The 14,140-nt window shown below is 64.6% G+C and overlaps 1 protein-coding gene across 1 annotated transcript; it reads left to right on the forward strand.

Moving 5' to 3' along the window:
* Window positions 1-1,771: 1,771 nt before the first annotated feature.
* UNC93B1 (unc-93 homolog B1, TLR signaling regulator) lies at window positions 1,772-9,435 on the forward strand. Its single transcript, XM_062195720.1, has 11 exons — window positions 1,772-1,923; window positions 2,041-2,182; window positions 2,397-2,550; window positions 4,729-4,890; window positions 4,982-5,114; window positions 5,263-5,356; window positions 5,827-5,951; window positions 6,133-6,315; window positions 6,663-6,936; window positions 8,279-8,397; window positions 8,724-9,435. The coding sequence occupies exons 1-11, from the start codon at window positions 1,828-1,830 to the stop codon at window positions 9,048-9,050; spliced, it is 1,809 nt and encodes a 602-aa protein (XP_062051704.1). The 5' UTR covers window positions 1,772-1,827; the 3' UTR covers window positions 9,051-9,435.
* The last annotated feature ends 4,705 nt before the right edge of the window (window positions 9,436-14,140 follow it).

Here is a 14,140-nt window from a genome sequence, read left to right on the forward strand (position 1 = left end):
CTCTGGCCGGGTGGACGGACCGGGAAGGCTTTGGGGTGTTGGCGCTGCCGAGTGGACCCCTCAGGGGTGCAGAAGGGGCGGGGCGGCGGCCGCTTGCTGTCGTTCACCCGCAGTGACCGAGATGTCGCGGGCACAGCTGAGAGTGACCCCGAGAACTTGCCGCGTCCCCGGGAAGGGCGAGGCAGCTGACCGGGACGGCGATTTTTAGCCGAGTTTTTGGACACGCACAGACAGCTCCACAGGCAAGCGGCTCGGCGCGAGGGAGCTTCTGAAACAGAAAGGCCGTGTGGACAAGGGCGACAGAGACGGGACGCACCACAGGGCTCTGCTCCGCGAGGAAAGAGCGGGCGAGGGGGTGATCTGGAAAGCTCGCACGGGCCCTTTAAGAAAAGTCTTCATGTGTGGTGAGCTCACTGCCTTCTTTAAAAAAGATTTATTCACTTATTTTTTTAAAAGACTTATTTATTTATTTGAAAGTCAGAGTTACACAGAGAGAGAAGGAAAGGCAGAGAGAGAGAGAGAGAGAGAGAGAGAGAGAGAGAGAGTCTCCCATCCGCTGGTTCACTCCCCGGATGCCCACAATGGCCGGAGCTGCACCAATATGAAGCCAGGAGCCAGGAGCTTCTTCGGGGTCTCCCACATGGGTGCAGGGGCCCAAGGACTTGGGCCGTCTTCCACTGCTTTCCCAGGCCATCAGCAGGGAGCTGGATCAGACCTGAACCGGCACCCGTGTGGGATGCCGGTGCGGCGGGCGGAGGCTTCATGCCATAGCACCAGCCCCTCACCCTGCCTTCTGACCTCCATTCCGCCCACCTGGTCAGTCTCGGGCCAGGTGTGCTGTCACGGTTTACCACGCCGCCTCTCTACAAGCCTGGTGTCTTAGTGACCAGAGGCAGCTCAGCCCAGTCCTCAGCTGCTGCCCAAGTGTAACCTGACCTCCCCGCTTTCGGCTTCCTCCTGCCTGTGCCACCAGGGCCCGCCCCAGCTCCACGTGCAGGCGGGGGGGGGGGGGGGGGGAGGTGGGCGTGAGTGGCCTCCTGTGCCTGTTGGGGCCGGGAGGCCAAGGTGCAAAGACAAGGAGTTAAATCCTAAAGTCACAGGCCTGGGAGGTGGCTGAGGGGGACTCTGTGTTTTTCTTTTTCTTTCTTTCTTTCTTTCTTTCTTTTTTTTTTTTTTAACGTATTTACTATTTATTTTCACTTTCTTTGAAATGCAGAGACAGAAAGATCCTTGGTCTGAGCATGGGTTCAGTCCCCAGATACCAACTCCAGGAAGAAGCCAGGAGCCCAGAACTCAAGCTGGGTCTCCCACGCGGGGGGTGGCCGGCACCCAAGTCCCAGAGCCACCACTGCTGCCTCCCAGGGTGTGCGTGAGCAGGAAGCTGGCATCGGGGATGGGCTGGAACTCGGACCCGGCCTCTGGTGTGGGGCGGGGGGCGGGGGGGGGGGGGGGAACCGCTGCACCGAGTGCCCGCCCCTGGGCGCGGGTGTGAACTCACACTTCACATGCTGGGGCTGCCTTGGCATCACACACACGCGTGCACACGAGACAGGAGACCCCTACACGCGCACACACACACACGCACACACGATATGCCCACGCAGGAGCTCGCAGATACACAATGCAGAGGAGAGGCGCACACACGCGCGGTGAGCCAGCGAATCACACACACGTGCACACGCGCGCCCCATCGCGTCCAGTCCCGGAGGCGCCGGCCCGCGGGGCGGGACGCGGCGGGCCGGGGCGGGGCCGGCACCGAGGAAGTGCCCAGTCGGGCGGGCTGGCCCGGGACAGACGCCGTGGGGAGTCGTGGGTCCGGCTCGGGCCATGGACGCGGAGCCGCCGCTGTACCCGGAGGCGGGGGCCGCGGGGCCCCAGGACGAGGGGGACCAGCTCCGGGTCCCGGACGGGCCCGAGGCCCTGGTGAGCGGGGGGCCGGCAGCGCGGGGTGGCGGGGTGGCGGGAGCGGGGCGGCGGCGACCCCGGTGGGGCGAGGGCGGCGCGGGGCGAGCGGGTGCGAGCGGCGTGCGTGGCCTGCAGCTGGACGAGCTGGTGGGCGCCTACCCCAACTACAACGAGGAGGAGGAAGAGCGCCGCTACTACCGCCGCAAGCGCCTGTGCGTGCTCAAGAACGTGCTGGCGGCCAGCGCGGGCGGCGCGCTCACCTACGGCGTCTACCTGGGTACGCGGCCCGGGCGCGCCCGCCGCCCCGGGGCGCAGGAACCGCGCGGCCGGCCCCTCTTCCCCTTTCGCTCCCCAGCGCTCGGGAGCCGGGCGGACGGGGCGGAGCCGCGGGCGCGGGGTGGGTGGGCGCCCTGGGATCCGCACCCCACCCGCAGCGCTGGCGTCGGGGGTCCCGGGGCGGCGGGCGGCCCCTCCATGGCTCCCGCGCGCAGGCCTCCTGCAGATGCAGCTGATCCTGCACTACGACGAGACGTACCGCGAGGTGAAGTACGGCAACATGGGGCTGCTGGACATCGACAGCAAGGTGCTCATGGGCATCAACATCACGCCCATCGCCGCCCTGCTGTACACGCCCGTGCTCATCAGGTGCCCGCCAGCGTCCCTGGGCGGGCGGGCGGGCGCGCTCGGCGGGGCGCAGGCTGTGGCACCGAGAGGTGGGGGGAGAGCTTGCCTGGGGACCACGTGGCATCAGGGTTTGCTCCTCGGGGGACCCAAGCCACCCCCACCTGGAGAGACCCTGACCAGCCGGCCACGGCCAGGTGCCAGCCCGGGCCCAATCAACTGGGACTGGTGGGGGGGGGGCATTTCTCACGGGAAGGGCTGAGCGGCCGAGGCCAGTGGTCCGCCCTCCCAGCCACCGAGCCCTCCCTGAGGCACCCAGATGCCACTGGGAGAGGTTTTACTTCCCCATCAAGGCTCTGGGTTGCGCCTTGCACTTCCCTTTGCTTCGTTGTAAAAATAACAACAAAGACTTGGGACAGCCATCGCCTCACTAGGTCAAAGGCATGACCTAGTGAGGTCAGCACTTTAGGAATAGTAGTGACCCCGAGGTGTTGCCGGCGCCCAGCGCTCTCTCAGCTGCTTGCATTCCAACAGTCCACAGTAGGCGCTGTGGTCCTGCATGGAGAAACCATGAGGTGCAGCGCCCGCCCCAGCCCAGGCGGCTTTGGGTCTGGAGGGGTGGCCCCGAAAGCCACCTGCTCACCCCCTTCCAGAACCTGGGCCTCTCCCCGGGACCAGTGGCTGCAGGCATCGTTTTTAAAATGTATTTTGAGATGTTTGTTTTCACTTTTATTTGAAAGGCAGGGAGAGAGAGAGAGAGATCTTCCATTCACAAATTCGCTTCCCAAATGCCTGCAACAGTTAGAGCTGGGCCCCGGCTGAAGCCAGGAGCCAGGAACTCCCTCCAAGTCCCCCACGTGGATAGCAGGGGCCCAGGCATGTGGGCCGTCCTCTGCCACCTTCCCAGGTGCCTTAGCAGGGAGCTGGATCAGAGCAGAGCAGCCGGGCCTCTGATTTGGGATGCCGGCGTTACTTAGCCTGCTGTGTCACAATGCCGGCCCCTGGAGTGCAGTCCCCTAAACAGATCAGAGGACGCTGCCCAGTTATTACAGAGCGAAAAATAAGGCTGGCGGAAGAAGCAGGGCCCTGCGGTCCACAAGGCAGCACCAGAACACTAGTGCCACCGAGCTCATGGCTTCCGGAGAGTGAGAGAAAGGAGCCAGCGGTCCCCGGGGTCCCGTTCTAAAGTGGGGAGGCTGCAGCTGTACAAGCCCCCCGAGCTAGAGGCTGCCCCGAAAGCAGTGGACAGTGCCACCGGCGTTCCCGCTGTTAGCATTGATCAGCGGCCACGAAAAAAAAACTGGTGCTTCACTGAAGAAAAATACCCAAACATCGAAAAACTTCAACATTATGGAAAAAATTGCAAAATATAAAATAAATAAAAAAGGAAACTTTGAACCTTATGTACCGAGCAAATGCCAGGTCTAGCAAGCGTAATGCTAGTCCTAGGTTACTTATTGATTTTTAAAAAACCAAAAAATAGTAAAATATAAAAACAAGTTAATGTTTTATAGACGCTGGAAAAAAGAATTTTCAGCAAAGTACAAAATCTAAAGATTCCTTTCTTTAATCTTCTAATTCTTTACTGTGGAAGAGCTCAGAATGTCAGCTCTGTTTTAGGGAACAGAATTGATAACTGAGCGAGGAAATGTGATTCGGATTATACAATTCTTGCTTTAATATAAATTCCTTATACAGTGGCAAAAAAAAGAGAAAGGAGCCAGTAGCGGTTTTCAGGCTGATCGGCCCCCATGCTCTGATTGGGCCCTTGCCCTGTCACTCATCAAGCCCCTCCTGCTGTCACTGTGGGACCTCTTTTCAGACCCAGAGAGCAGGAAATGTCCCCACTGACCACAACAGACCACGGGGCGATGGCGGGGGGAAGCCCAGCCCCTCGGGTGAGCTCCTGGCTTCTAGGGGCGTGCCGCGGGGGTTCAGGAGAGGGGGACTGGGACTGGCTCATGCGCCAGGCCATTCACCTGCTTCATCTCCTGCGGCTGGGGCGCTGGGCCCGTGCGAGGGTCACGTGAGGTCGCTCGGCTGCTCTGTCCCTGGGAGGTCAGCTCGTGGCCCTCGGCCCCCCGGGCTGGGGCTCTCTCCCCACTCCCACCCTGGGACCTGGGGCCGGGATCGCGGCGGCCCCTGCTGCTTGCAGGCTGCACGGTGTGCCCGCGGTGCCAAGGTCCCGCCCACTGCCTGCAGGTTCTTTGGCACCAAGTGGATGATGTTCCTGGCTGTGGGCATCTACGCCCTCTTCGTCTCCACCAACTACTGGGAGCGCTACTACACGCTGGTGCCCTCGGCCGTGGCGCTGGGTATGGCCATCGTGCCGCTCTGGGCCTCCATGGGCAACTACGTCACCAGGTGAGCCGGCTGGGGGGGGGGGGCCGGTGGGCAGCGGGGGGCCCTGGCGCCGAGGCCGGGCAGGGGACAACCTGCTTGTGTTGGGCTCCAGGATGGCGCAGAAGTACTACGAGTACACCCACTACAAGGAGCAGGACGAGCAGGGGCCAAGGCAGCGGCCCCCCCGGGGCTCCCACGTGCCCTATCTCGTGGTCTTCCAAGCCATCTTCTACTGCTTCTTCCACGTGAGTGGAGCCGGGATGCTCCAGGCCCAGGGCCCAGCCCCGCCTGCTCACCTCCAGAGACCCCGCCCCTGGGCTGACTCTCCCGCCCCGCAGGGGCCCCCTCCCCAGCTCTGTGCCTGAATTGGCCCCACTGCCCTCCCGCCCACAGCTGAGTTTCGCCTTCGCGCAGCTGCCTATGGTTTACTTCCTGAACCACTACCTGTACGACCTGAACCACACGCTGGCCAAAGTGCAGAGCTGTGGTCAGTCCTGGGCAGGGGCCGGGGGCGGGGGGCTGAGGGGGAGGTGGGCTTGCTCTCCGCCCCATCCCCCAGCAGACACAGAGTCCTCACGCACAGTGGTCAGGGGTGGGAGGCCAGCAGCCCAGGGCTCTGGTGGGCAAGGCACGGGGTCCTGCAGGAGTGGGTCCTTATGACAGCTGACCCAGTGTGGGGACGGGGCAGGGCAGGCTGCCTGGAGGAGGCGCCGTCTGGGCTGATGCTGCGGGGGGTGGGGTGGGGGGATTTCTCTCCAGCCAGGCTCGTGGTCAGGGCTCCGTCAGGGCAGGACGTGTGTCTGCAGATTGGAGGCGGACTGCTAACCTCCGAACTGCACCCCGCCGTTCCCGGGGGGGCACCCTGGCCCGCACGCACGGTCCTCGCTCGCCCCCTGCTGGCTGGGTCGGCAGCGGGCACCGCCCCCTCCTCACGGAGCCCCCGACCCCTGCCCCCAGGCACGAACAGCCAGGGCATCCTCATTGGCTTCAACAAGACGGTCCTGCAGACGCTGCCACGGAGCCGAAACCTCATCGTGGTGGAGAGCGTGCTGATGGCGGCCGCCTTCCTGGCCATGCTGCTGGTACCCCGGGGACCGCGGGAGGGTGCACGGCCTGGGCGTGGCCAGCAGCCTGGGGGCGGGGGCTGAGTCCTGGGGAGGGGGCCTGAGGCCCAGGGGGCGTCCCCAAGGCTGGAGGCGGGGTCGGGCAGAGGGGCAGGGCCTGGGTGCCCGGCTGCAGCCCGCTCACCGTGCGGGTGCCCAGGTGCTGGGCCTGTGCGGTGCTGCTTACCGGCCCACCGAGGAGATCGACCTGCGCAGCGTGGGCTGGGGCAACATCTTCCAGCTGCCCTTCAAGCACGTGCGTGACTTCCGCCTGCGCCACCTCGTGCCCTTCTTCGTCTACAGCGGCTTCGAGGTGCTGTTTGCCTGCACTGGCCTGGCCCTGGTAAGCGCAGCCTGGGGAGGGTGCCGGGCAAAACGCAGGGTGTGCGGCTGATGTGGGTGTCGGGTCAGCGCGAATGTTCGGGATACGTGTGTCCCCAAGAACCCCTCTGCCCCATCCGCCTTGGGCATGCTGTGCTCAGCTCTCTGAAGCCGGACAGGGGTACCACCCAGAGCGGGACGCAGCCGGGGGAGTCTGGGGACGCCGTCTGAGTTTTCTCCCATTGTCTGTCCCCTGGGGCCTTCGCACAGTCCCTGGAGGGAGCTATACCTCGGGGGTCCACCGAGGTGCAGTGTGGCCTTGGAGAGAGCCAGGGCTGTCTGACTCAGTGCTTGTCCCTTGTCCCCTAGGGCTATGGCGTGTGCTCCCTGGGGCTGGAGCAGCTGGCCTACCTCCTTGTGGCCTACAGCCTGGCTGCCTCTGCCGCCTCCATCTTGGGCCTGCTGGGGCTGTGGCTGCCACGCTCGGTGCCCTTGGTGGCAGGGGCTGGGCTGCACCTGCTGCTCACCCTCGGCCTCTTTTTCTGGGCCCCTGTGCCCAAGGTCATGCAGCACAGCTGGGTGCTGTACATGGTAATCGCGCTCTGGGGTGTGGGCAGCGCCCTCAACAAGACCGGACTCAGCAGTGAGTACGACCACTGGGCCGGGCAGGGGGCCCAGTGGCTGCCTCTGGGCGGTGGGGGGTCTGGGCCTGTGACATTCCCGCACACGCTCCAGGGTGGACGAATTCCCATGGACACCGTGGCGACATGTGGGGAAGGCAGGGACACCTTGGAGGTGGGGCGGGGGGGGGGGGCTGTGGCACTGTTGTGTTGGCACTCCACGGTGGACACCAGTGAGATCCTGGGATTCCGGGGTGGGCGTGCAACTCGGTGGAGAAAACACGAGAGATTGCTCCTTCTCAGGGGACGGGACCTGCCTCGCCAGCTCTCACGGCGCTGGGAGTGTGGGTAGCTGCAGGTGGCCGCCCTCGCCCTGGGGAACAGTGCACACCTGGGCCAAGGCTGGGCGGGAAGCTCCAGGCTCCGGGCTGCACAGGGAACACAGGGGAGCAGGAGGCCGACTGCAGAGGCAGGGCTGGGCCCGCGTGTTGCTGTGTGGCTCTCTGCCCACAGGCGGGAACGTGCCGGTGACGTGTGGCTGGCACCACAGGTGCACCCAGGCAGGGGTCCCCCGGTGGGCCGATGCTGCAGTGTGGTGATGGAGCCGGGGTGGCCTGGGTGTCACTGCCCGGCAGGGGCGGAGCCTCCCGCTCCACATCATGCTCTCCCGGCGTTTTGCTCGGGGCAGGCACCCCGGGCACGGTCCAGCCTGGGCACGCTCATCTGATCCTGGCATCCCCGCACCCATCGCCCCTCCTCGCTGGGCTCGCTCCCAGCAGCCCTGTGGGGTGCTGCCCCCCCGCCCAGGCCCCCAGCGTGTTCAAGCGCCTGGTCAACGTGTCAGCAGTGACCCCCACGGCCTGCCGGGTGCCGGGCGTTGGCCTTCCCAGCGCAACGCAGCGTGGCTGCTAGCCCATTGCACGGCTGGGACAAGCGGCACTCAGTACCCACAGTGCCGGCGTTTGAATCCACATCTGGGTCCCTGGAACGCCCTCCCTCACCACCTGGCAGTCCTGGCTCCCTGCCCAGTGCTCCTCCCGCCCACCCCAGGGAGGATCCTTCAGGAGACAAGCGGTTCCGAGTCTGATTGGCAGGACCTTGGGGGCTGCAGTCTGTCCTAGATGCAGCTGTGCACTGAGCTGGGCTCAGAGTCAGGACAGGCTTGACCGCGGCCACACGTGTGTCGTGGGGTGAGGCCCACCTGCTACTTCTGCTCAGTGCCTGGCCGGTGTGGGAGCCAGGTGGCCACCAGGGGGCGGGCCAGGACCAGCGTCCAGCAGGGCCGGGACAGTCAGAGGTGGGAGATGAGCAGCCCCAGGCCCCAGGGGCCCCTGGCCCTGCCCACCCGGTCTCTCCTGCCCGCAGCACTCCTGGGGACCCTGTATGAGGACAAGGAGAGGCAAGACTTCATCTTCACCATCTACCACTGGTGGCAGGCCGTGGCCATCTTCTTCGTGTACCTGAGCACGGGCCTGCCCATGAAGGTGAGGCTGCGCCGGGTTAAGGGTGCACCTGCCCTGGCCTCACAGCCTGTACCCCGCTGACTGCCCATCCCTGCTGGCCTCTACCCGTGTTCCAGGGCGTTCACAGTTTGCTCCTCCTTGTGAGCGCATCCCAGCCTGCGGAACCTTCACCCCCACGGGGGGCGGAGGCAGGGGGGTCTTCCTTCCCCTAATCAGGGGCCATGGGCTCGGGAACGCAGGTGCAGGGGCTGGGGGTGCCCGGCAGTGGGCGCCCGGGAGCCGGCGCGGGTCCGGAGGCGCGTGCGCGCCCGCAGGTGCCCCTCATCCCCTGCCCGTCCCGCATCCAGGCTAAACTGGCGGTGTTGATGGTGACGCTGGTGGCCGCCACGGCCTCCTACCTGTGGATGGAGCAGAAGCTGCGGAGGGGCCTGGCCCCGCGCCAGCCCCGCATCCCGCGGCCCCAGCACAAAGTGCGCGGCTACCGCTACCTGGAAGAGGACAACTCGGACGAGAGCGATGCGGAGCAAAGGGGCGCCGAAGGCGGGGGCGACGGCGCCGAGGAGGACGGCGCGCCGCCCGCGGGGGCCCGGCCCGGCCCAGAGCCCGAAGGCCCGTGCCGCCGGCCCTGCCCCTACGAGCAGGCGCTGGGGGGCGACGGGCCAGAGGAGCGCTGAGGGACCCCAGGGCGCGGCCTCAGCTCACTGCGGCTTGGGGGGCGGGGGGGCATGAGTCCTGCACCCGCTTCGGGAAGGACCCCCGTTCCCTAACCCGCATTGGCGACCCCCTGCAGACCCTCCGGGGCGGCGTGGGACTCTGAGACCCCTCTGGCCCGCAGGCGGCTGTGGTGTGGGGAAGGGGAGAGGCGCGGCCCAGAACAGGGAGTCGGAGTCCCCCCACACCCCGCACCCCACACCCCGCACCCCGCGTCTCCCGAGCTTTGCGCTCCCGGGCCGGGACCGCTTGTAACAGGCGCTTTGCACTTTTGCTGTGGCAGGGTTCGCCCGGAAGTGTGACCTTTCTTTTATAAAAAAAAAAAAAACACACACAATAAAGAGATTTTTGTTTGTCCAGTCTGGACCAAGGGGGTCTGAGGAACCTGGTTGGGGGGAGGGTCCCTAACCCCCCACTCCCTTGGGGTTTCCCAGAGCTCCCCCGCCCTGGAGCAGCAGGGACCCCCGCGAGGGTGGCATCTGCCCACCAGCTCTGGCTCTCCTGGGCTGTTGGGGTGTTTCTGCCCACGGCTCTGCAGGGACAGCTTGGCAGGCAGGCTCCGCCTCTGTGTTGCCTGGGGTCAGCCTGCAGGGGGCTGCCCAGCTGTCCACGGGAGCTGGAGGCCCAGCCCTGATGCCCACGAACCTGCGGAGGCCTTAGGGTGCTGCCTCTCCACGCCGCCCTGTGCTCTCCACGCCCCCACCTGCACCCCACCGCCCTCCACTGGGGCCACACTGCCCACGCCCCACGGCCCCTGGCCCCTGGCTGAGGCCAGAGCCTTGTCCCCACCGCAGGGCCCCACAGCCCCGTCAGCACCGAGACTCGGGCCGTCCCAGCCGCAAGCCTGCCGCCCCTCCGCTCCGCTCTCAGCCCCCACTGCCCCCACCTGGGTCTGTTCTGAGCCGCTCCTGGGCCCCCGTGACCTGTGCCCAAGCCCGTCTCCCCTGAGAAGCGCGCAGCATGGACACGGACCCAGTAGGGAGCGCTCAAGGTCACAGCAAGATTAATCCACATTTTCTAGATTTTTTTTTCTCCTGCTTGCCAGGAGAAGGCTACACCCGTCGCCCGGCTGCTCTTGGCACATGGGTAGGACCCACCCGCACACGTGACCAGCCGTGCTCACCCGGATAGCACAATAGGCAACACGCATGTGCATGCATCACAGACCACACCCACGGCAAGCAGTGCCCACACACACACACACACACACAGAGCACAGCAGCACGGAGGTCGCGACCGCAGGCCCCCAGGCTCGGGTGGGCCGTCTGTGCCATCTGGTGAGACTGCCCAGTCCCTGAGCAGCCCTGGGTCTCGGGGTAGTGACCTTGGCATTGGTGTCGCCTCGCCTGCCTCTCACCCGTGGATCGGGGGCTGCGGAGGGGGCGGCCTTGGGTCCCTGAGTGGAAGATCCGGTTGTGCTGGCCTCTGGTCACGCCAAAGCCACCGTGAGTGGTGAAGCTGCGCTTAGAGATGTATAAATCGTCGCTGTGAGACTCCCCGGCCAAGCTGGCATTTTTTTTTAAATTTTTTTTTTTTTTGACAGGCAGAGTGGACAGTAGAGGGAGACACAGAGAAAGGTCTTCCTTTTTGCCGTTGGTTCACCCTCCAATGGCTGCCGCGGTAGGCGCGCTGCGGCCGGCGCACTGCGCTGATCTGAAGCCAGGAGCCAGGTGCTTCTCCTGGTCTCCCATGGGGTGCAGGGCCCAAGCACTTGGGCCATCCTCCACTGCACTCCCGGGCCACAGCAGAGAGCTGGCCTGGAAGAGGGGCAACCGGGACAGGATCGGTGCCCCGACCGGGACTAGAACCCGGTGTGCCGGCGCCACAAGGCGGAGGATTAGCCTAGTGAGCCACGGCGCCGGCCTAAAGCTGGTATTTTTTAATTTTTTAAAGATTTATTTGAAAGGGGGAAAGAGAGAGAGAGACAGAGACAGAGGAAGACAGAGAGAGACACACAGAGAGAGATAAACAGATCTTCCACCCACTGGTTCCCTCCCCAGATGGCTGCAGAAGCCAGGGCTGGGCCAGGCTGAAGCCAGGAGCCTGGAGCTCCATTTGGGTCTCGCACATCGGTGCAGGGGCCCAAGCACTTGGGCCAAGTTCTGCTGCTTTCTCAGGCACATTAACAGGGAGTTGGATGGGAATTGGAGCAGCTGGGACTCGAACCAGCGCCCATATGGGATGCCGGCGTCGAAAGCAGTGGCTTTACCCACTGTGCCACAGTGCCTGCCCCATCTAAGATTCTGTCCTTAAATTCTCACCAGCAGGTCAGAGGCCCTGAGCCTTCCCTTTCTCGAAACACCCGGGTGTGCTTGATAAGAAAGAAGCTTCCGGGGCCGGGGGCCATGGAGCAGTGGGTTAATCCTCCGCCTGTGGCGCCGGCATCCCATAGGGGCACCGGTTCTAGTCCCAGTTGCTCCTCTTCCAATCCAGCTCTCTGCTATGGCCTGAAAAAGCAGTGGAAGATGACCCAAGTCCTTGGGCCCCTGCACCCTCATGGGAGACCTGGAGGAAGCTCCTGGCTCCTGGTTTTGGCCTGGCTCAGTTGTAACCATTGCAGCCATTCGGGAAATCAACCAGTGGATGGAAGACCTCTCTCTCTCTCTGTGTGACTCTGACTTTCAAATAAATAAATAAAATCTTTAAAAAAAAAAAAAAAAAAGAGGAAGCTTCCTTTTAGGGCTATAGCCACGCTTTCATGAAAAGAAACCAAAGTGCTCTCAGGCCACGGTGAAGAAGGAACTAGAAACCATGGTGGCGACCAGGGAGCCCGCGCTGCAGCCGCCTGGGGGTGGGGGTGGGGAGAGCTGGGTGCTGGGCAGGTGCAGAACAGGGGGTGGGGTGGAGGTCACCGGTAAAGCTGGGACCACAGAGCAGCCCTTAGGGCGAGGCGGGGGCGGGGCGAGAAAGCCCCACCCAGAGGAACAGGAAAGAAGTTGTCTGAGGATGGAGCTGCTAGTGATTTCTGCAGGGCCGGGGCGCTGACCCACCGTGGACACTGGGTGACCCTGACAGCCCTTGCCAGCTGACAGAGTGAGGCCCAGAGCCCAGGCAGCGCGTGGGGATGGCAGGCGGGCTAGCGGGTGCCAGGGCATGGGGCGGGAGTGCCCTAACAGCAGGTGGCAGTTGCCTGGCTCAGTGCAGGTACAGATCCTGCCCGTGACTTCCAGCGAGGGGGTCGACCCCGTGAACCCCCTGTACGCCGACATCGCCAACCACCAGAGGCGCTTCATCCCAGGGAGCTGCTGAGCCGGAGACCCCGGCGACCCGGGCACTGTCCACGCCCATGGCGAGGGAGGATTGGACCACACGTGGCCTGCCCAAAACACGGAAATCGGACGGGTTCTCCCGAAGCCCTGTTGCTTTCTCAGCATCATAAAGTAAATTTAAAAAAAAAAAAAATCAGTCCTAAATCAGACCATCAAACCGTGTTAACAGTGGCCCTGTCGTTCAGCTCAGCCGAGCGGACCTTGGACTCCAGCTTTGGTCAGGGAGGTGCCCGTCTGGGGGTGGACGCCAGCTGCTCTCCACGGGGCTCCGTCGCTGTCCATCTGTGAGGGTCTGAACTCCCTGTCTTGTTCACTCGCTTGCTCCCAGGGCTCCCCAAGCCTGGTGCCCGACTGTGGGGGAAGTGGCCTCCGCTGTGAGCCAGAGAACCGGGGGGTGGGGGGACAGTGCCCCGCAGAGCTGCCTGGGGACTGAGCCAAGCCAGCAGGCAGAGCGGCGGCTGGGGGAAGCCTCACCACTTCGGGGTCCAGTGAGCCCCCGCAGGGCTCAGCTGGGAGCCGAGGAAGGCAGGGTTTTGTGCCCGGAACCCCTGAGGGACGGCAGCCAGTGGGAGTGGCCCAGGGGCAGACGGCGGCGGCAATGAGGGGGGCTAAGGCATCTAGAAACACGTGCCCTGGAGAAATCAGAGACACCCTGTGCGTGGGTCACGGGCGGCTGGGCAAGCTCTCACGCGTGGGTCACGGGCGGCTGGGCAAGCTCTCACGCGTGGGTCACGACAGGCGGCTGGGCAAGCTCTCACATGTGGGTCATGGGCGGCTGGGCAAGCTCTCACGCGTGGGTCATGACAGGCGGCTGGGCAAGCTCTCACATGTGGGTCATGGGCGGCTGGGCAAGCTCTCACGCGTGGGTCACGACAGGCGGCTGGGCAAGCTCTCACGTTTGGGTCACGGGCGGCTGGGCAAGCTCACGTGCGTGGGTCACGGCCGGCTGGGCAAGCTCTCACGCGTGGGTCACGACAGGCGGCTGGGCAAGCTCTCACGCGTGGGTCACGACAGGCGGCTGGGCAAGCTCTCACGTTTGGGTCACGACAGGCGGCTGGGCAAGCTCACGTGCGTGGGTCACGGGCGGCTGGGCAAGCTCTCACGCGTGGGTCACGGGTGGCTGGGCAAGCTCACACGCTTGGATCACGGGCGGCTGGGCCAGCTCTCACGCGTGGGTCACGGGCGGCTGGGCAAGCTCACACGCTTGGATCACGGGTGGCTGGGCAAGCTCTCACGCGTGGGTCACAGGCGGCTGGGCAAGCTCTCACGCATGGGTCACGGGCGGCTGGGTAAACTCTCACATGTGGGTCATGGGCGGCTGGGCAAGCTCTCACGCGTGGGTCACGGGCGGCTGGGCAAGCTCTCACGCGTGGGTCACGACAGGCGGCTGGGCAAGCTCTCACGTTTGGGTCACGGGCGGCTGGGCAAGCTCTCACGCTTGGATCACGGGCGGCTGGGCCAGCTCTCACGCGTGGGTCACGACAGGCGGCTGGGCAAGCTCACATGCGTGGGTCACGGGTGCTGGGCAAGCTCTCACGCGTGGGTCACGGGCAGCTGGGTAAGCTCTCACATGTGGGTCATGGGCAGTTGGGCAAGCTCTCACGCGTGGGTCACGACAGGCGGCTGGGCAAGCTCATGTGCATGGGTCACGACAGGCGGCTGGGTAAGCTCACGTGTGTGGGTCACGGGCGGCTGGGCAAGCTCTCACGCGTGGGTCACGGGCGGCTGGACAAGCTCTCATGCGTGGGTCACGACAGGCGGCTTGGGCAAGCTCACGTGCGTGG

This window comes from Lepus europaeus, chromosome 7 (genome assembly GCF_033115175.1).
Source record: "Lepus europaeus isolate LE1 chromosome 7, mLepTim1.pri, whole genome shotgun sequence".
NCBI classification, from domain to species: domain Eukaryota; kingdom Metazoa; phylum Chordata; class Mammalia; order Lagomorpha; family Leporidae; genus Lepus; species Lepus europaeus.